The following is a 22,009-nucleotide window of genomic DNA, read 5'->3' on the forward strand; positions in this document are numbered from 1 at the left end:
CCGTCGTAAACAACGTTGATTTGAACCCTTCTCTTGTCCCGCCTGTTTGAGATCCATTTCTTTCGTGCTTCTTTCTCTTACTGGTGCGTTCGTTATTTTCATTTTTCAAACCACGATTGATTACACAAATTGGTCGGCCACACAATGATCCTGACCGAAAACATAAAAATAGGACTTTTCTCTATTGCGTTGTTCCTGTCCCCAGCAAATATCCAGTCTTTGTAACCGATTTATTAGGTTTTTTGTTCAGTAATTTCCCTCTATTCTTGCTTGGTCACGTACTCTCCGTAACGAATTCAATATTTCAGGATTTAATTTAGTGTTCATTTTCTCTTCATATAATAGGAGGTCTTTCGTGATTAAAGTAGTCCTTGTTTGAGAAGTTGACCTCATTCTCAAAAGAAAACAAAAATATAGATCTGCGTATGAGTTGCCCTCACTGTGAATCATTAAATTTAGGCAACCGCAAAATCTTCGAACGCTAATTGTTTGCAGTGAAGGCAATGAGCAAAGGAAAAATACTATCCCTGAAATTTCAGAGACAAAAGCGTGAGACCTCAGCCATTGTCTGATGTAACATCCTGTAGGTACACTAAGCGCGCTGGAACCTGGGACTGCTGTCTCCCCTTCCCTCCAGATCCCCTACCTGCCCAGCCCCCCACACGGGCGGACAAACAGGTTTGCAGCAGGAGGATGGATGTCTCCCCTACCCTCCCGTTCCCCTATCTACACAGCGCCACCTAGGGTGGACAAACCGGTTTGCAGGGGTAGGTGGCTGTCATGTCTCCCGCCACTGTCATCCCCGGGGAAGGAAAACAAGATCAGATCTACTCGGATTTTATTATTATAAACCGGCCGTCATTTATTATAATCAATGCATTTGTATTCTAATATGGGGATCAAAACATGTTATATTTACTCGGCATAATTATTGCTTACAATTCTCAATTTCGGAAATATTAAGAAATAAAATCATAATCAAACTCAGAAACCTTATTCGAATGAGGATTTCTTCTTAATTAATTTCTCTCAAGATACCCAAAAAAGAACTCAGAAAGTCATCAGTGCATGTTGATGGCAGAAAAATTACTGTATTTCGTCATTAACCGTAGTCATTATCATCGTTAAGATAAGACTGAAACTTACGTTGCATCATCAGCAGTTACAATTAGAATGCAAGAGTGTCATCAACTGTAAATGTAAATCGAGGCCACCGCTTGTTACAGACATCATATTTCTGGGAAATCATTTCTCAGATTCTCGAATAATCGTCTGTTTTATAATGACTTGAGTTTCGTTTTGACTATCATTTCTTCACATATTGTTGTCCATGTCATGGTTTTTTGTTACATTTTCAAAACCTTACAAGAATTCTTAGAGATTTTTCTTTTTTCGTAATATATTTAAATATTGTTCTGCTCGGTAGAGCCAATCCTTCCTTATATTTTATTTTCATCCATGCTATTTGACCATTCAGCGACTCGCGCAATTTCCATTATATTGCTTAAAGGCAAGAGAGGGGACGGAACGGAATATTTCAGTTGCTTTTACAGAATGTTATCATCATTTATTTTTATTATTTATTGTTTTTGTCCCTGTGATCTTCCCTTTTATTCAGAGTATGTCACGTGCTAAAATGATGTTTAATTATTCTTCATAACAGTGGTCATAATTTCCACATAATCTCTCTCTCTCTCTCTCTCTCTCTCTCTCTCTCTCTCTCTCTCTCTCCCTCTCTCTCTCTCATGGAAAAGTCTCTGGTCTGGTTGGACAGTTTTGAAGATTCCAGAGAAAACTTCATGTTAGGAGGGTAATGGTAATCAAACAATCGTCATCAAAAAATATCGAAAACGGAAAGTAATTCTTTATACATGTTGAGTAAGATATATATATATATATATATATATATATATATATATATATATATATATATATATATATATATACATACACATACACGGGATATAGCCCTATACATATCTATTATTACATGTGTACGTGTGTTAATTATGTATGGCAAATATTTTTCTTATGTATATTACCACTGTAGGGCATATCCACGTCTTCTACTGATTAATGGTTTATTAGAAGTCCCGTGTAAAAGAAACAATTAGCTATGTAGCTCTGCTCGAAGCAACAGTCAGTTGGGAGTTTAAAGCTGGCGAACCCACTCTGGTGGCTAAATTTATTCCTTCCTGTATGGGTTATTAACTTAATCTCATTAAATGTCTAAAAAATCTCTTTGCTCTAACCAGGAAAACTATTAAGGTCCTATTTTGCAGCATGTGACCTTTACGAATGGAATACGGAGAGAGAGAGAGAGAGAGAGAGAGAGAGAGAGAGAGAGAGAGAGAGAGAGCGAGAGAGAGAGAAAGAAAAAGAGAGAGAGAGAGAGACTTTCTATAAATAAGCTCCAAATCCAGGAAAAATAAAGCTTACCATATATATATATATATATATATATATATATATATTATATATATATATATATATATATATATATATATATATATATACTATATATATATATATATATATATATATATATAGTATATATATATATATATATATATATATATATATATATATAGATATATATCTTTATCTTTGTCCTTGACATGTTCGTATTTCTCGGACTCTAGTAATACTACTTGTTGATGATCCCTCTTGAAAAACGTGCATGTTAAAAATACCACCGGTTAAATCGTTGAAAAAGGCGGATGAAGACGGAACCGACCTTTCTGTGACTAACTCAAAGGAAAACCTAAGGACACCTCTTGGTATTTAAACCCGACCAGGAAGACTTTGATCCACTTAAATGCTTTTTTTTTTTTACGGTACGTTTCATGCAACATTCAATAAGTCTATCCGTTAGCCGAGACCCTTACACACACATCTCTCTCTCTCTCTCTCTCTCTCTCTCTCTCTCTCTCGTGATTCCGGCTGTCTTGCAGAGAAGATGACAAGCATTCTGCGGGGATAACTAGTTGCTTTTGCAGACTTACTGTTAATGAAACGACTCCTGAAGCCGTATTTCTAACGTAGTGGGTAGTACAGCCTGTCTACATGTTCTAAGCACCGCTGTTATTAATGGTGGATTAACTCACGTATGGCTTAGATGGTACCAGACCAATATCATCGAGGTAAAAAGTAAAAAAAAACAATAGCTTTGCTGCAGACCATTTTGGCGGAATTGCAAGCCCATAAGTGAAGCCACCAAGCTTGTGTTCTGAGGCTTTCGGCCATATGGCCGTGGAAATATAATACCGGTCCACTGCAAACTATTCAATACGTTTCCAGATTCTTAAACTTGCCCGTGGAAGAAAGGCTTTCCAGTAAGTTTCATCAGTCATAATCGAAGACAAGAATATGTTCCTTTCATATGGAAGACGTTCATTCACTTAAGCAATTGTTGTTCTATTTTTAAATCGTTTTATAATTTTTAAAGTCTACAGTTTCCGGGTAACTTCATTAGAGAAGAAAAAGAGGAAGGTTGGAATACAGGGATAGTATTCATGATGATTTTGATCTGTCAATTTATTTTTCACACCTACCAGTATTTGCAAGAGCCTGTCGGTAAGAACGACTATAAAGAATTCTGTATTATACCATAAGAAGTGAGAAGAGACCCAACAAAGATTCCTGTAGAGATCATTCTTTAAGATGTGGTTTTATTCTCTGATACTAAGATTCTTTGAGAAGCAGTTCGGTTCTTGTGGTATCTGTGTAGCTTACTCATTTCACCGAGGACTGAAAATATGTCCTGCCTTCCTCGAATGGACTTTATTTCTCTCTTTAAGAGAAAGAAACAAATAGAAATATCTGTAGGTGAAATTTTTACATAATGATTTACCAGAGAGAATAACACAGGCCACATAAACAACAAAACACCTTCAATAGAGTTAGAAAAGCTGGCCCATAAAAATCTTTTTTTTTTTTTTTTTTTTCCGTGACTGACCGCATACCCGTCTGTGACTTGAAGCCTTCTCAGCTGCGTCCTTTAGTTTCGAAAAATAATAATTCAGTCTCATATTCATGGTTATTAATGAATAATTCTAACCTTACCAAATGTCAAAATGTTGACAGAAATGGGTTCATTCTTTCAAAGGTATTCTTTAATCGATGAATACAGGCTGTAAAACAAATATACTGAAATACAGTGATGCATAAGTGTACAGTCTCTATATGAGGCTTGAACGATATCTATAAAGTGTCATGCTCCTTGGCTTGGTCCATTTAACATTGACTTTTTTTTCTAAATGCCATTCATTTGTGTAATTGGTTTCATCTAAATTGTTGACTTGCTGATTTTATCTTGATTTAATATGCATATAGATTCCTACCTCTATTTATTTATTCCAATAAGTAAATGAATAGATAAATAAATAAATACAATTAAGAATAAATAGAGTTGATCGACATCGAAGTAAATTGAAACCTTCCGGGAATCTGTTCGAACAGATACCCGGAAACTCTCTGTAGAGATTTATTTTTAAATAAATATATGTACAAAAACATAACTGTGGATGTGTTTCCCCAATAGTAATAATAATAAGTAATAATAATAATAATAATAATAATAATAATAATAAGTTTTTAAATTTTTTAGTTTATACTTATTTATTTATTACTATTTTTTTTTCTATCACAGTCCTCCAATTCGACTGGGGGGTATTTATTCAGCAGAAAGAAAAAATGAAATAAATAATAATATAATAATAATAATAATAATAATAATAATAATAATAATAATAATAATAATAATAATAATAATAATATTTCCTGCCGTTCAGAATTTCCAGTAGTCGATCCGACGACTTCAAAAAATAATCGCGTATGGAAAAGTCACTCAGACGTCTTTCAGCAACACCATCAAAAAGAGTTAGGCTTACGTTATGATGTCGCTGTGGCATTTTCTGTATTAGATTTTTTCTTGGCGCCACTCTCAAGTCTTATTTTCGCTTTCTGTTTCCGTGATGTATTCATCAGGGCAGATATTTTTCAATTTCTCGAGTTGGTAGGATAAAAAGGAAAGTGATCATTTCTTCCTTTTGATTTGTCACATTTCTTTTTTCGTGTAATATAGGCCATGTGTTGAGAGATTCCTCATACAAGAGCGTTATTTAGTAGTGTAAATTTGGTATATAAATTTATATTTATTTTTTTACATCTAATTTTATATGTACTTTACTGTTTGATTTGATTACCAACGTTCCCTGTTTTGGGTGCAGATTATTATTGTTTTATAATCTTTTAAAAAATCTTTTTATAGTGAAAGTTATTTGTTTTCCCACTTAAAGTTTTTACTTAATAAATGATATACCATTAAGAATAAGGAAACCAAAGTACACATAACAACCTGATGCAGTGTCTATCTTTAGGTTTGTCGTCTACCAGTTTGATTGCTGATGTATTAACGTTAATTCCAGCCTCTCTCTCTCTCTCTCTCTCTATCTCTCTCTCTCTCTCTCTCGTCTCTCTCTCTTCTCTCCTCATCTCTCTCCAGTCTCTCTCATCTCTCTCTCTCTCTCGTCTCTCTCTCTCTCTCTCTCTCTCTCTCTCTCTCTCTCTCTCTCTCTCTCTCTCTCTCTCTCATAAATTCATTTCAAGGTAATATTTATGTTTTTTTGGAAAGGCCTCGATATATATATATATATATATGATATATATATATATATATATATATATATATATATATATATATATTATATATATATATATAGATATTTATAAATGACGGATAAAAAATGTAGAGAAGTAATTTTAGAAATGAAGTACTGATGTGAGCTAACAAGAATGGTATATTAACGTTATTCGCAAATAGTTGAACTTGTAATTCAGGCACAAGTCTTAAAATATCCGAATTAGAAAGATGTCTTTCATCAGTCGTGCTTCATGCATAGAAAGTCATCGACAGTGTAGTATCTATATAATCTACTCAGTAATCATTAATTACTGATTAACCTTTCTTTTAGCTGCTTTTTTTTTCTTACACGTGTTTGATATCGACTTATGAGGAAGGCATCATAAAATTACACATGAGGAATGTCTCCAAATGAATCCTATTTTTTCCCGAAGCAAATACTGTATCATTCCAGAATATCCTTCTTTATATCAGCTGTTTACAGTATTTATTATCTGGCTGTGCAATATTTAATACACTTCGGTGTAACGATCGTAGAGTCAACGGAGCATGCCTTTGGAATGTTCTGCCTTTCGTTAACATACGCAAGAATTGATGATGATAAAAGAAGCCAAAAAACTACCATTGGAAAAACTACTTGAAAATCATCCCCCAACACCCATCAAATTTCAGTCAAAAACAACCTAGGGTCTCTTTTCAGAGAATAACCGTCTGTTCGCAGACAACTCACAAAAAGTTCTTTGATCTCTTGTATTTTTCTGCGGGGACAAGCTCAGTTAAAAAGGAATTCGGGGACGTGTGAGGTCTCTTCAGGGGAGCAAACGATTTAATCCTAAAAAAACAGATCATTTCGTTTTATCGTACTTGTCTCTTGAGCCAGAATGGCTAAGGGAAAATACCGGGTGGTGTTCAGAATAAAACATTGACCAGAGAATGCCTGGAAATTTGATTATTATTTATGAAATTCTATCATGCCTATGTCTATAGAAAACGGATGGCTTTAAGAAAAGGTCACCATTATAGGAAAGTTCATATACAGAAAAAAAAAATTATACGGAAGAAATACAACTTATAAGATTTCCACTTTCAACTTGAGAGAGAAAAAAATTCTTTGACGCCATGAATTTTCTGTGACGAATAAAACGAAGTATTTCTTTTGCCAGATGGATAAAAACAAATTTTATTTTTCCTTAAAGCTGAGTAGCAGTCATAAGAAGCCTTTCAGTGTACGGAATGTAAACTTTCCCTTCTTAAACTCTGATAACTCCTTCTTTGTGAGCTACGTTTACGATATCTGTCTCAGGTTTTATTTTTGAGACAGGAATCTTCTATTGCTACAGTGAAGAATCTCTTACGAAAACGTTTACCATTTTGACATAATGACATAACTATAATTAAAGGAACGTTTCCATTACTGTGTCCCAATTTGTTATTTTTTTGAGTTTGAGGTAAATATTACAAGTAATTTCCGAATATTAATTTGCCAAGCCGATGAAAAAATTCTTGACTGTTCTTTCTGTACCATACCCCGCTTTACGTTGTTAATCATTTTTGAAAATAATAACATAAGCTAATAATCATCCTAAAGACTCCCCTTCAAAATTTCCCTCAAAACCCTCCGGGTTTATTTTCAGAAAAGGGCCGTCAAGTCTCAGACACGCTTACAAAAAGGTCCGCCTAGTGAGTTCTTTGATCTCTCGTATTTTTGATGGGCCAAGCTCCGTTAAAAAGGAATTCGAGGTTAAAAAAGGAATACGAGAACCCGCGAGAGATCTTCACGTGAGAATAAAAACGAGTAAGAAAAAAATAAGAAAAGGTCCTTTGGATGATTCGTCTTTTTCCTCTGGAGCCAAATTGAATGGTTTTTGAAATTCCTTGCATATCCTAAAGGAATAGTAAAATTAAGCTTACCAAAGAAACCGGATGGTATTTATTTTTTTTAATGATCAGTAATGCGGCACAAAATGCATTTCTGGAAGAAGTGTTTCTCATTGTTTACAAAGTAAATGTCATATTTTAACTTTTTTTTATTAAATGCTAAAAGAATGGAAATAATTTTCATTGACAGGAGGAAGAGAAAAATTTGAGCCTACCCAAAGACATATTCTTGCATTTTTTTTGTTTTTTTCTCTTCAGACTCCTAAAGAGAATAAAAGAATCATAATACGTTTCCACCACCAATATCATTGTTCGCATTTGAAAATGTTTGCCATTCTAAGTAAATTCGAACTTTTTAACAATCTGAAATTGTTTGTAATTAGTGATACAGAATGTAAAAAAAATGATTTGGTTGAAAGGTTATTTTTTCTTCTGTCAACACAAATTACTGTTGCGTTGTGTCTGTTCACGTATTGATAATCATAATCTTTACAAAATGTATCTCCACACCGTGAGTTATTCTTAATACAATTAGAAGTGTTTAGAAACCAGTGAACCTTGACCTTCTCGTTATTTATCAAAAGACAAGCAATAAAAGCCCTTACGTATCCGGCAGTATTCTCATGAGAATTTAATTAAAGAATAAATCTGACATTGAAAAGAAACTATTGCACCTGGAGTAACGCTTTGGTAGAGAGAGAACATATACTATTTTTTTATAGGAATTTAATTTTAGGGACCCATAAGCGTTCAGGATATTACATGAAAAGAAAGATATTTCTAATTATTATGTGTGGCGAGACCAGGTCACAATGGAGCGTGTTGTGAAGCCATAAAATTTGCAAAAGTGGAAATGGAATTCAGGGAAGGAAATAGATTACCGGTTGGAACATAAAACGAATAAATTAAACTCATCACATCTGAAAGAACATATTTCTAAAATCACGAAAATAACCCTTACTTTTTTTTTTTTGAGTAAGGGTTATGGACATGTTTTCATATGAATTTCCTAAACTATTTATTTTATATTTTTCGCTGAGCTCAGTTTTATCAAAAACATTTCCAGATTTCATTTCCCTTTAACGAACCTGATATCACCTTACATTTTTTTAATCTCTCTCTCTCTCTCTCTCTCTCTCTCTCTCTCTCTCTCTCTCTCTCTCTCTATACAATATTTTAGAATTGTGGGGATCTTGAAATCAGAATAAAGAATAAATTGTTGTTAATTATGATTTATGCCAAGAAAATAACCATCTTAGTGCAAGACTGACATGCATAGTTTCATGAAGTCCTCCAAAGTATTCCGCGTTATTCAAACTGCAGTCGTTTATAGACCAAGTCAGTATTTTTGGAAGTTCCAAATTTTATGTTAAGAAGGGCTGCAGAGTAGGTTTAAGCCTATTATGTTTGGAAGCAATTGGTAGTGTATTATAATCAAGGACACTTAAATATCACCCAGTTTTAAATCTCTGAAGGTTATAGTCATGGCCGAAACCATTATGCTGTTGACAACATACTGATAATTAGACTCTACTTGCCATTATATATTTGTGCTACCTTAACATCAAATTTTCTAGCATCTTGCGCTATAACTAAACGTACCTGGCACGCCATAGTCTTCGTCATCCTGTGTAATCGACACCTTTAGGTATGCAGCGCCTCAGCTGCGCGATCGCTATGGTCTTGGACTGCCACCTCGGTGGCCGCGAGTTCGATTCTCGGGCATTCCATTGAGGTGTTAGAGATGTGTATTTCTGGTGATAGAAGTTCACTCTTGGCGTGGTTCGGAAGTCACGTAAAGCCGTTGGTCCCGTTGCTGAATAACCACTGGTTCCATGCAACGTAAAACACCATACAAACAAACAAATCAAACAAACCTTTAGGTATGCCTCGGCTTTTGTAGCTATAGGAAATCAAGAGTTCCCTCCTGTCTTTTCACACGAGAGCTGAGAAACGGTTAGCTTAGTCCCTTTGAAGTTTGATGGCTGAAGAAATAGTGTTGTTGATGTTGTAGCTGGACCCTCTCTCTTTGGCGACTTCTCTCTCCATGGTCCAAATCCTATTGATTTGTCAAACGTTAGTTGGGTTTTAATGTCTCCACACTGAAGAAGGCGCATGACACTCCGAAACTGTAGTGCTTTTGAATTCATTCTCCAGATTGTGGTTCAAGATAAGTTTCAGAAGTCGATATTACTGATCTGTTATGATTTTACACAGGTTGTTTAGGGAGATCTTTTTTTCAGTCATCTTCACTAGATCATTTTCAGCTTAACGGATATTTTAAAGATGTCGGTGTTACATCGAATCTAAAAATTATGATACTTGTCGTCAGACCGTTCTGTGTGCGTATTAGATAAGATATATATAATTAATAAGATGAGTATATATATATAAGAGCTATTATATTAATATATATAGATGTGTGTGTGTGTATATATATCATATATATATATATATATATATATATATATAATATATATGTCGTGTATATATATATATATATATATATATATATATATATATACATATTATATACCATCTACATCCATACATATTATAGTATATATATATATATATATATATATAGATATATATATATATATATCAATGAAGCCTCAAATAATCTATTCAAATCGAATTTATTTTATTTTGGGGATAACGTACACTCGAAGGAGATTATACATATCATTATGCGTACACATCTACACCGTATCAGGATGTAAACCCAAGATCAAAGCCGATTCACTTATCACGTGATTCCCTCTGGGTGTAAGCTATTCAACTTTGATGGCTTATTCATGGCGTAATACTTGGAAGTATGAATATGCCATGTGTAGAATTCTCATATCAATCATATATACAAAGGTGTCACCAACTTAGCACAAAGCTATCATATTGGAAACAGGGTAATTTTTATTAAAATTACGGAACTAAAATTTGTCAAGAATATCTTTAACGAAGATGAAATCAATTCTGACAAATCTTCCTTACTGAATAAAGAATATTATCAGTCACACGCATAGGTTCAATATATATGGTAAGCGCACGTAGATACAGTTATCATAAATAATTCATTTTAACATGAATGAATTCCCTGTGTGAAGTGAATTCAACGTTAATGGATTATTTGTGGCATAATAATTGAAAATCTATAAATGTGGTGTGTAAAATTAACAACATAAATAAATAGACAACTGTTAGGAACAGAGCCCTCAGCAATCAAGGCAGAAATTGGTTGATTTCCATTCAAAGTCCAGCACCTGAATTGGATATGCATGCTTAATCACTGCTGATATCCCTTCATTTCTGAATTGATTATGTCCCTGTCAACTATTTATGAATCCACAGATACATTAGTTTGAAACCAAGTCTGTATAGATTTTGAAACCAAGTCAGTGTAGATGCACGTATCCTAGTATGTAAGTTCCTTTTGAATATCGGTTATTGTGAAGATAAACTAGTTTCGATATAAATATTTTTTAAGGATTAATATCTGAGAATTCTGTGGTGTAATTCCATTTATCTGTGATGTTACGATTCTGATTTCTTGCTTAAAAATTGTAGTTATTACGTTTTTTTTTATTATTGGCTCTATGTGCCTCTGAGGAGAGTTTATTAGTTTTTACTCGTGCGACTGGAAGGAAAAATTATAAAGTGGAATGATTTTTCTTACGTAATTTATATTCATGAGCAGAAAAGCGTTTATAGTTCACTCAGTTTAAGATGAAAAAAACATCATGAGGTTATAATCCCGTTTGTAATGAATTCACATCCGTGTAATGATCAAAATAGCCATTCTTCTTTATTTTTCAACAGTTATCTATTGAAGCCTTTTAGTTCTATACCACTGTGCCCTTACCGTCAAAACTTGCGTCAGAGAAGGAGGTGGTCGGGACAGCAAGTCTTGATCTTTGGGACTTGGCCGGGCGACGCCAAGTGTAAACTGGGAATTCACTGTCCCTAGGCCAGCATTACTGCACATAAAGAGAAGAAACTATTTCCTGGATACACGTTGCTCTCAGTTGCAAAGAAATCCTTTTTGTACTGAGGCGTTAATGCTGTTGAGGGATGGGGATATGTGTGTTATATATATATATATATATATATATATATATATATAATATAAGATATATATAAATGTGTTTGTTTGTGTGTTGAGAGTGTATATGTATATGTATACATATACATACATACATGTGTATATATATATATATATGTGTGTGTGTGTGTGTGTGTGTGTGTGTATTTGGCTGTAGGTCTATTAAACGACAATGGTTATATCACGATGTGAGTAACATCTGTCCTAATTTATCTTCCGTCAAAGCAAGGCTGACATATAGAAAAATTAACTTGTTCTCGGAGGCCCCACATCCGTAACATCTGTTTTCATCTAACATCATCAAAAAGAACGACATCCAAACGTTGAGCTCGTCTCCGGTGGCAGTACACCAGTAACATAAATCACCTGTTAACTTCACTCACAAAGGGGCACCAGGACGAGTTTAGTAGAGTTCAGGTGGAACATCAGCCTCAACCTCTACCGCCACCATTTTTCCATTCAGTCTCTTAACTTTAAATTGCCATTCCGATTTTTGGCTCCATCCAGAAGTTCAGGTCTCCGTCATTTCGTAGTAAATCACGAGCTGCAGAAAAATCCTCCGAAAATTTTACTTCGGACTTTCTAACTATTAATGAAATGTCTGAGTTTTTGAATGATAAACAGCGGTCATGTTGAAAGACGTTCGCTCGTCCAACGACATCAGGAGACGGATTCCCTCGACGCTCAAATGGGAAACGTGGATTTCTCATCAGAACTGAGGTTTTTTTAACGTTTCAGCTCATGTTCGCCTTTTAAGTGGATTCTTAATTATGTGACGCAGAGGAAAAAATTTTACTACAGGGAATAGTTATTAAATTCTGATCATCGACAGGGATTCGTACTCGACTTGCGCTAGGCATTTTATTTTATTTTTCTTTATTATGGCAATGAAGCGCCGGTTTAGATTTCACAACAGAGAGAGAGAGAGAGAGAGTAATATAAGGCAATTTCATATTTGCTTTATTTTGCTGGAATGAATGCATATTTATTCAACCAAAGCCAATTTTGTCGAGTCACTGGATATCAAATATATAAAACGAAAAGTGTATCCAGCGAATGTTTTGAATGAGATAAAGAAAATGTCCATCAGAAACAATAAGAACATTTAGAAGTACATTCACGTTGGAAGCTTCAGCTGAGAATATTAAAAGAATTTGGGTGGTTCTGTCATTGTGACCCCCTACCCCACTTTTGTTTTTTTTTTATTGCCACCGGGATTTTCACTAAACATTAAAAAAAAGAAAAGGCTCCTCTGCCTCCTGGCTTTCACAACGGAAGTGTGTCATCTTATCCTGGTTAAATATTACGATCTAAAAATAAGAAACAATTTCCTCTGTGAGAACTAAAGCGAATAAATTCTTTTTTCGTGGCGTTCACTTATCTGCTAGAAACTTTAATGGCTTTCGGAAGTTTCAGAGAGCGATTCTTCCCTCCCTCTTGGTAAGTTTTACTTCTCTATATGCATCTATTTATTTTGTTCTGTTTACTTATTTATTTACTTACTTATTTATTCACTAAATTTACTCATTTGATGATATTTAGAGACCGTCCATTACGTGTTCCTGGGTAAGGTTGCCATAAGAATTAACCAGCTGATTGAAGAGGTAATTTACATAAAAATTTACATAACATATGCATAGCATTATTAGGTAAGACGCTCGAAAAACATCTTGAGATGATTGATTGACTCCCGTCGACCACAAACTAAAATATATTAATGCTCTCTATCAAGACCCAGATTAGTTGTGATATATTTGTTTTTAATAGAATAGTCTAGCATCCTGTGAACAAATATTCCAGATTTTTCGTTATAAGATTAATAACTATGCAAACCATGACAACTTTCAATTCAGTCATATTGAGAGAAATCGTGTGTTAATGCTGCTTGCTTCTAAATCCAGGACGATTCGCATAATCGTACTAGGGAAGCCAGGGTTAAGCCCTGCCTGTGAAAATATATATGAACTTTATCACTTATACAGTTGTTCTGTGCATTAATACATTAGTAAGAGGACCTCATAAACACTCGTTTGTATCTACCGGAGATATTTATTCAGGAAAAGTTAACAAGCTTGACTAATGTGAGAGAGAGAGAGAGAGAGAGAGAGAGCGAGAGAGCGTTGGAGGGGCGCATGCCTTTAAAAGTTACATGCGTGTATGACTTCATACAGAAATGTTTTCAGATTTGAAATTAATGAACCATTTTTTCCGAAGCGTTTAAAACAGAATATAATATGTGTACAAATAAAAAAAGAATGGAAGATAAAAATAAATGAAGACTATCAGTTAGATCTAAAATTAGATAAAAACTTAATCCTGAGAGAAAAGTTGTGAGGTACTTCAATGAGATTCACCAAAAAAGGACTTCCTAAAACAATGCTTAATTCATGTATGGCGTTTCAGCTTTTGCTGATTCACAGATGAGAAAACCGTCTGTAATGTGTTAAATTAAAAGTAAATACAGCTGTTTTCTCTATCAATTCTGTTATCAGGACCCTAATGGATTGGAAAGCGCTATTACGAGACGTCCATTAACGACTTTTCGAAGGGATATAGTTTTGCCATAATATCATTTATTCTTTTGTGGTTGTTGTTAATATTGTATTTCTTCAATCAGTAACATAAAAATATTTACAGTGAATACTAGAATTGCCTTTGTTTTGATGTCTGTTGACCAAATAACTCAAAATCATTGAACTAGAAAAACCAAACCAAAAAAGGTAGTCGGAAAAATATGTGCTTAGTTCCATATTAAAATTCATATTATAAGATTATGTATCTTTTTATCGGGTACATAGTCATTGGAGTAATAGTATATCGCTAGCGTGCATTATCTATGAGTATGATGGAATATGTCCAGTCATTTGTTTATCTATTTCATTACCAGTGTTTATGCATCAAAATAGACGTAGGAACAAAGGCAGTTTGCATCGTCGCTGCAAATGTTTGTGTATGTGTGGTTATATATGTATGTACGTACGTGTACACGAAAACACACACACACACACACACACATATATATATATGTATATATAATATAATATATATAATAGTATAATATAATATATATATATATATATATATATATATATATATATATATATAATATATATATATATATATATATATATATATATGTGTGTGTGTATGTATTATATATATATATATATATCTTATATATATATATATATATATATATATATATATATATATATACCATGTGTACAGTATATATTCCAGTCAGTCAATTTCTTGTAAATCGGACAAAATTTTCTCTCCTTGATTGAAATACATGAATATAAATTTAACCAGTTATGAATGTCCATCCCACTTGTCATTGCAGGTATACATGGAGCCTCTGAAGAAGATCCAGGTGGACGGCTATGCCATGTTCGCCGAGCCTGAATTGCTCTTTGGGAACCTCGATGAATTATGTTGTGTAAGTAATATTTTCTCTTTCATACTACCATCTACGTTATCGTCATCGTTGTTTGCGGCAGATGATGATTATTTTTATCTACAGCATTTAACATTATCGTACTGAAGATGGCTGTAGACAAATTGATGTGTGTTGTGTGTATTTGTCAATATTGTATACTGTAGTTATAGTTAATGAACAGTCGGACGACAGCTTTTGAATGGCAACAAAAGCAAACGATTATCAAGCTATAGAATTGTTTTTCCACCGTTACATTCTTCTTCATCTCTAATCTTGTAGTCCATTATTTTTCTTTTTTCTTGTCATATATATCTATATCTGTATCGAGACGTTTCCGTAATTCATCCTTTTATTTCTGAATTAAGAAATACCCCCAACAGAAAAAAAAAAGCAATAACGTTAGTTACTTGATAGAGCTCACTTCAGCCTGCACTTCTCATGATTGCTCGGCAGGAACCTGTACTCACATCCTTGTAGATCCATCAGCCGAACCCCTGTTGTGTTGTCTCTTCTCACTTGCTTCTACTAATCATGAGGATCGGTGAGAAGTGGCTGTAATTTCACATAAACGGGCGTATGGCAAAGTCTTCAATACCTGTACCATATGAAAGGAGGGTGTTAATAGTTATTATTATGAAAGGAGTTGCTCCCTGTGCCCTGATGTATTGATTCTATCAGTAAGTCTCCACCTACTGTAATATGATACAAATTCCTCTAATATGGAAGAGTACAAGGCACTCAGAAAAAGATGAACAAGTGACTTACAAGGTGCATAATTTTCATGTTCATCAAGGATCCAGGATGTCATCTTAATGTTATAGAGACACACAACCTAATTCCGAAACTGATACACATTTGACGGGAGATTGAAATCGTCTTGGATGAGCCAAGATTTCATATTGTGAAAGGTAAATGCATGCTGTAGGAAATAATGAGATCAATATACCATGGTCAGGGTGTTACAAACTGCAAAAATACATGAATTCATATGTATATATATACATATATATAATATAATTATATATAATATATATATAATATATATATTATATGTATATTATATAAATAATAATATATATAAATATTATATATTATATATTAATTTATATTTATATATTATATATATATATATTATAATATATATATATATATATATATATATATATATATGAAGAAAGTTACAGCTACGAAGGAAAATTTAAACACTGGAGATGCTAAGTACTTTCGTCTTATTGCCAAGACATGATCACAGCATCTAAAGATAAACAAAAGCAAGGGCCTATTTAAATGGTGGGTACAAGTCATAAGGGAATACATAAAGGTCGGGAGGTCACAGAACGGTCAGCAGATCAAAATCGAAATCTACTTATTGAAAATCCTCTTTATTCTATCCTTCAGTTCCTTCTGGAACATATGTTTTATGATCGGGTCAAAAGAAAATAATCCTTGACTTACATTAAAATTATTTACCCAGGTTAACTGAATCAAAACAGATTCTAACAAGTTTCAGGAAATAGTTTCCTTACAACGTGACAATATTTGGCTTTTCGTCCAATGTATGGTTTATTTTTACATTTAAGTGAAAAGTCCTACAATGCAATATTAGATATATATATATATATTATATATATATATATATATATATATATATATATATATATATATATATATATATATATATATATACGTGTGTATGTGCATGTTTGTGTGTGTTACCTACTAGTTTAAATCATTTGTGCTTTTAGTTTTCACATTATAAAATAATGGTGTTGTTTAGTCATGAATAACACTTTTTGTGTTATGGGAGAGGAGTTTACTGAAATAATTTATTTTACCATGAAATCTCACTTAACAATATGCAAAGACTGCTAACATCTTCATGTAAATCACATTATTTCCCCTCCTTTTGAGAAGTTTTCGTTGTGGTAAATGCTTCTCTGAGGGATGTTTTACTGTGTAGGAAGATACAGATGGAAATTACAAAAAGAGGCTGGATGAGCCATGTTGCATGGATGGAGTCCAGGCTCAGCTATTTGCCTCAGTGAACTGAATTCTTAATAGGTTACGGGCTAAAGGGATTGCCATAGTATTGCGTGAATGCTCTTTCCTTCCTTGATGCTGCTCTTATCACTGTTCCCTGGGTTGATTGGTTACTGCTGAGATGACTGGAACTTGGTGGCAGGCTCATGATGGCATGGCTGAGGAGTGTGCTGCTCCTGTAATTAGCATTCAACTAAATTTGGTCTCTTTCTGAACTGTTGGGTCTGTCTGATTAGCTTCTGCAGTGTAACTTCAAGAAGTGTTAAAATATGTACCCCTGATTTAAGAGGAACTATTGATAACCTTGCAGGGCATACCAACTATATCAGCAAATTATTGGTTACCTCTGCTGGTTCCTAGCACCACAGTATTCTGCATTTTCAAGGAACTTGTGAAACTTGGTTTGCAGAAGATTTTTAATTTACTGCCAGAGCACTGGTTAGTAGGTTCTCTCCTCTGATGAAACTCTTAAGTGCATGACACTTTACATTACCTGTCATGGAAATAACCTGCAGGGTAAAGGTTGATTTTTCTCTATAGAAAGCGTGGGCAGCTGCTGCATACAAGTCCAACTTTTTCTTAATCATATCTTCAGTAAGGTGATATTAGCAATTTCGTTAGCAAGTAGGTGGCAGAGTCAATTTGTGTGTCACTCCAACTAAACATCAAAGTGGATCTCTCGTATGACGCATGGCACATTGAGACAATGACTAACTTCGGTGGTTTTCTCAAATACCTTGATCCCGAAGTTTTGCTCTTGCTTATGCGTGTCCATGCTTCAACAGGGAAGACACCCCTTCACACAACATTTACGTATGGATGCTAGGCAGATTTATTCTCAAAAATTGTGATCTCGCCGGAAACGTCCTCATCAAACATGGATGGTTTAAACAAAAGTAACTTCGCTGACTAGATATCTGTGTGAGCTTTAACATAGAAGGCCTCTCTGCATGTAACTTGCAGTTGAAAATTATTTTCTTTGTGAATATTGATGAAAACGAATTAGTTTCGCACATTTTCCGAATTCCCACAATTTATGTAAGTACTTACGGATGCACTTTGTATCATATAGGTAGTAATTCATTTTCCCTTTCTTGTGATTCCTCTTTTTAGATACCTTTGCAATATCTGGCAACAAATTGTGCATTTTCGTTATGATAATTTATTCAAGCATATTTTCATATTTTCAAGCAGACTGTATGGCTTGAAGCGTTTCGTGCTTCCTGTGTTTTGCCATTTTAAGTTTTCCATTTCCTTTCCTTTGGAATGTAGCGGTCGGCAAGAACTAATCATTATTCAAGCCTGAAGCGATTTTTTTCCCCCGAAACCTCACAGGCATTCAGCAACGGATGAAGAATGGGTTTTCAAATCCTGCTACTTGGCAGTAAATACAGTAGGATTACGTTGTTTTGCTATCATTATTTGAAGTGATGCTCTCTGAAAATATGTTTATAAGTCATAGTATGGTATACCGTAGTCGTGTATAGCAGAAGATATGTGGTATATTTTCCTCTTTGACATAAAATATGCAGCCAGTTTTGATATTATGATAGCAGCAGTCCCATATGTTCGATGTTTGCGGTGAGAAGTTGCGAGTCATATCCTTTAGGTAGAGATGGTCAGCGAAAATTAAATCATGTCCTCCTCCTTGATGGGGATTTGAATAAGGCCCATATTCTACGTATATGTTAGACACTGCCACTTTCGAAGCTCTGTGTTTGTCTTTTAATCTGCAGGTAGCCGTTGACTCTCCGTAATAGCTATTCAAGAAGTATATAGGAGGGAGAATTATTGAGTAAGATATATATATATATATATATATATATATATATATATATATATATATATATATATATATATATATATATATATATATATATGTGTGTGTGTGTGTGTGTGTGTGTGTGTGTGTGTGTGTTAACTGAAGCCACTGGGAAAATTTTAAAAAGAAAAGGCAGTTCCAAGTACTTTCGTGTGTGTGTGTGCGTGTCTGTGTCTGTGCATAAATAAAAGTATAAAGCGTTCTACATAAATCATATAATGTAACGTCCAAGAGATTCTTTGCTGTGAAAGAGCAACCTGTTGTTGGATGATTTTGAGGCCTTGCTACTGGATGTGTTACTCCATAATATACATTTAATTTTCGAGCGGAAATATGAATTTGGGTGCATCACGACTAAACTTAAAGGAACATCTTTTCATTTAGCTTTAACGTTATCCTCTCCACTCACACATTTATTTGCGCATCTTGATCGATATATTTTTTTCGGAATTTGCTTTGTTACCTTAGCTGTAATTGCAATACATGACAATTTTCTATTGATATCATTGAAATCTGCTGAGCCTTTTGTAAGTGGTTTTCCAATGAAAAAAATTAAGAGTGGTATCCTGTATAATGTAAATAGAAAGATTGATGTCAGTTATTGACTAAATCTTTAAGTCTGCCATTGCCGTTAAGCCGCACCAAGGAGATTTATAAATGAGAAGCATAATTGGATTTTAATTTATGCAAAAGAGAAAATTTGCCTGAAAATTTATAAGCCCCTCTGGAAAAAAGAATTTATGAGGAACGCCATTTTTCTTCGAAAATTATTGATGTGGCAGATTACATTACTGCACTACGTCTTGACCTTTTTACTGTAATATTTCCTCGGGAACATACTCCACGGACCATGAAGTTGCCATCATGTAAAGCTATTTTTGAGTTAGAATGAATTGAATGTCACTTCACTCGTCACAAGCACCCTTGCCACAGGAGCCATAAATTTGCTCAATTATTTCTTTCCCTGTGGGCGAACGCAACAGTTGTTAGCTAAAGAAGAGGAGATTTCTTGTAGAACTGGTGTGCATTAAAGAAACATGAATTTGATGCCGTGTTGTGACAGTTTTCTTAAGTGATGCATGAATGAGACCACCAAATTTGAATTAGTTGAAGGTATTGAAAAAGGAAATGACACGATTTTTATAAACCTACGAATTAACAGAAAAACAAAAGCAATGGAATGTTGTAGGGAGCATTCACGCTGCATATCGGCAACGTATCACACACTCCTGACTAACAGGTTGAATACAAGTCAAGGACTTATTGATTGTTGTAAACAGTGCTTCATACAATTAACCAGCATTTACTGAGGATTTTCGTTCTCCTCTTACGGTTGTTTTCTTCTAGCCAGCTTGTTTGTGATGTGTATGCGATAAATTGCCGACATGTGCTTGTGACTTATTTTACTTTAGAGTAGACCTACTTTTTGTATGACCTTATTTATAAGCTTGACTGACAGATTGTAAGGTTGAATGTTAATCGTTGGTAAATAAAAGTGGAAAAGTCAAAACAATATCCATCTTGATAAAGCAAACATTGGAAAGAAATAAATGATTCAAGATTATGCAGAAACGAAAGAAAAACAATACAGTTGAAATCTTCTGTCACCCTTTCTGCTTTCGGTCTCTTTTAGTTTCTTTTTATTTCAAAAGATATTTTTCCCATTTGTACCTGTGAAAAAGATTTTGTCCTGCTTTACGGCACTTTCGTAAAGCCTAAGAATCAGCCACTTCCGGCATATTGCAGCTCTATAAAATAGATATTCAGTGTGTGTTGAGCTCTCTCTGATCTAAACAAGTTGCACCTTTCACTTATATTTTGCATACACCTTTGCTCTTCCTGGATACACATTTTTGTGCTTCCGAATTCTACACATTTTTGTCACCAATCGATTGTCCTCCAGTTTTTTCACATGACTAAACCATAAAGCACTGATAAATATTTTCACCACATTTCTCACGCTTTCGGATCTCAATGCACCATATATAGTATAAATCACTGTCATTAACATTGAGGGTTCACAGTTCAATTATATAAATGAGAACGTGCACAATATTCCCTTCTTCGGGTTCATAGATACGTCAAGTCTTTCCAGGCTGCTATTTTTTTATCCCTAAATCACACTTTCTTCAAGTACTGTGCAATTTGCCCCTTCACCTATCTTACCAAAAGGTCAATTAGCAACACAGAATAACCTTGGAGAGGGACAAGCACAGTTGTATGTATGATTGTGGAGTACATTGGTCAACTCCCTTTTCCCTGGTCTTTGATTCTCAGGTAAAAAATGTCAATCATTCCTAGCCGGGTCAAGTGAGAGAGTCGAACACCAGGCATTGAATACCAGCTGAGCACTCTTTACTGGCCCTTATTAGCGCCCATTATTTTAAACCCAAAGTCCACCATGTTTAAACCATTTCCATTCATTCATCATCCAAATTAAGATTCATTGTACTATCTTCCTCTTACTCATATTTACTCAACTTTCTCCATCTGTAACCACTTTTTAAACTCATGCATATGACTAGTTTTTGTAGTTTCATTTCATTAGCTCCATTCAGTCTGTATCATATGCAAACAACAGACATTCCACACTCCATTTTCAACCCAGTTTCTTATCCCTTGGCACTTTATTTCTAATGTAAAATGATCACCGAAAGTTATCCTCTGTACCACACATAATTACACCTTCTACATTAACCTGTGATTCTCTTATAAACTTCTAGTTTCCGGTATGGTCCCCTCAACTCTTTTCCTTTTATTTCGAATTTTTTAGACAATGCTTCGCTAATACTTTCCCTCCTGAAGTCCTATCTTCCGACACTCTGGAAAGTTACAGACTTTCTATAAGCTGATTTTAGTCTGGTCTGGAAGAAATGCTTGCTCCCGGCCTCTTCATGGCCATTCCCCCTTTCCTCGCGAATTTTTACAGTCGCCAAGCATCTAGAAACCTGACCAGTAACGCCTTGCTAACTAACGACCTTTTCTGTCTGTTCCGACGGCGTCTAGATACCTAGCTGGTTCAAGGTAGATTCTTGGGTGAACCCTATGCCTACGAGACGTTGGTCTGGCGGCCGCTGATTGGCTGGG

General features: G+C 34.4%; 1 protein-coding gene across 1 annotated transcript in view; it reads left to right on the top strand.

The window, feature by feature from the left end:
• Positions 1 to 22,009, top strand: part of LOC135212045 (rho guanine nucleotide exchange factor 11-like) — a 792,100-nt gene that overhangs the window by 673,373 nt on the left and 96,718 nt on the right. The window contains exon 9 of the mRNA XM_064245362.1: positions 14,965 to 15,074. Within this exon, the coding sequence (XP_064101432.1) occupies positions 14,965 to 15,074 (110 nt within the window). The remainder of the gene's footprint in view (positions 1 to 14,964; positions 15,075 to 22,009) is intronic.

The sequence above is a fragment of the Macrobrachium nipponense genome, chromosome 40, assembly GCF_015104395.2.
Source record: "Macrobrachium nipponense isolate FS-2020 chromosome 40, ASM1510439v2, whole genome shotgun sequence".
NCBI lineage: Eukaryota > Metazoa > Arthropoda > Malacostraca > Decapoda > Palaemonidae > Macrobrachium > Macrobrachium nipponense.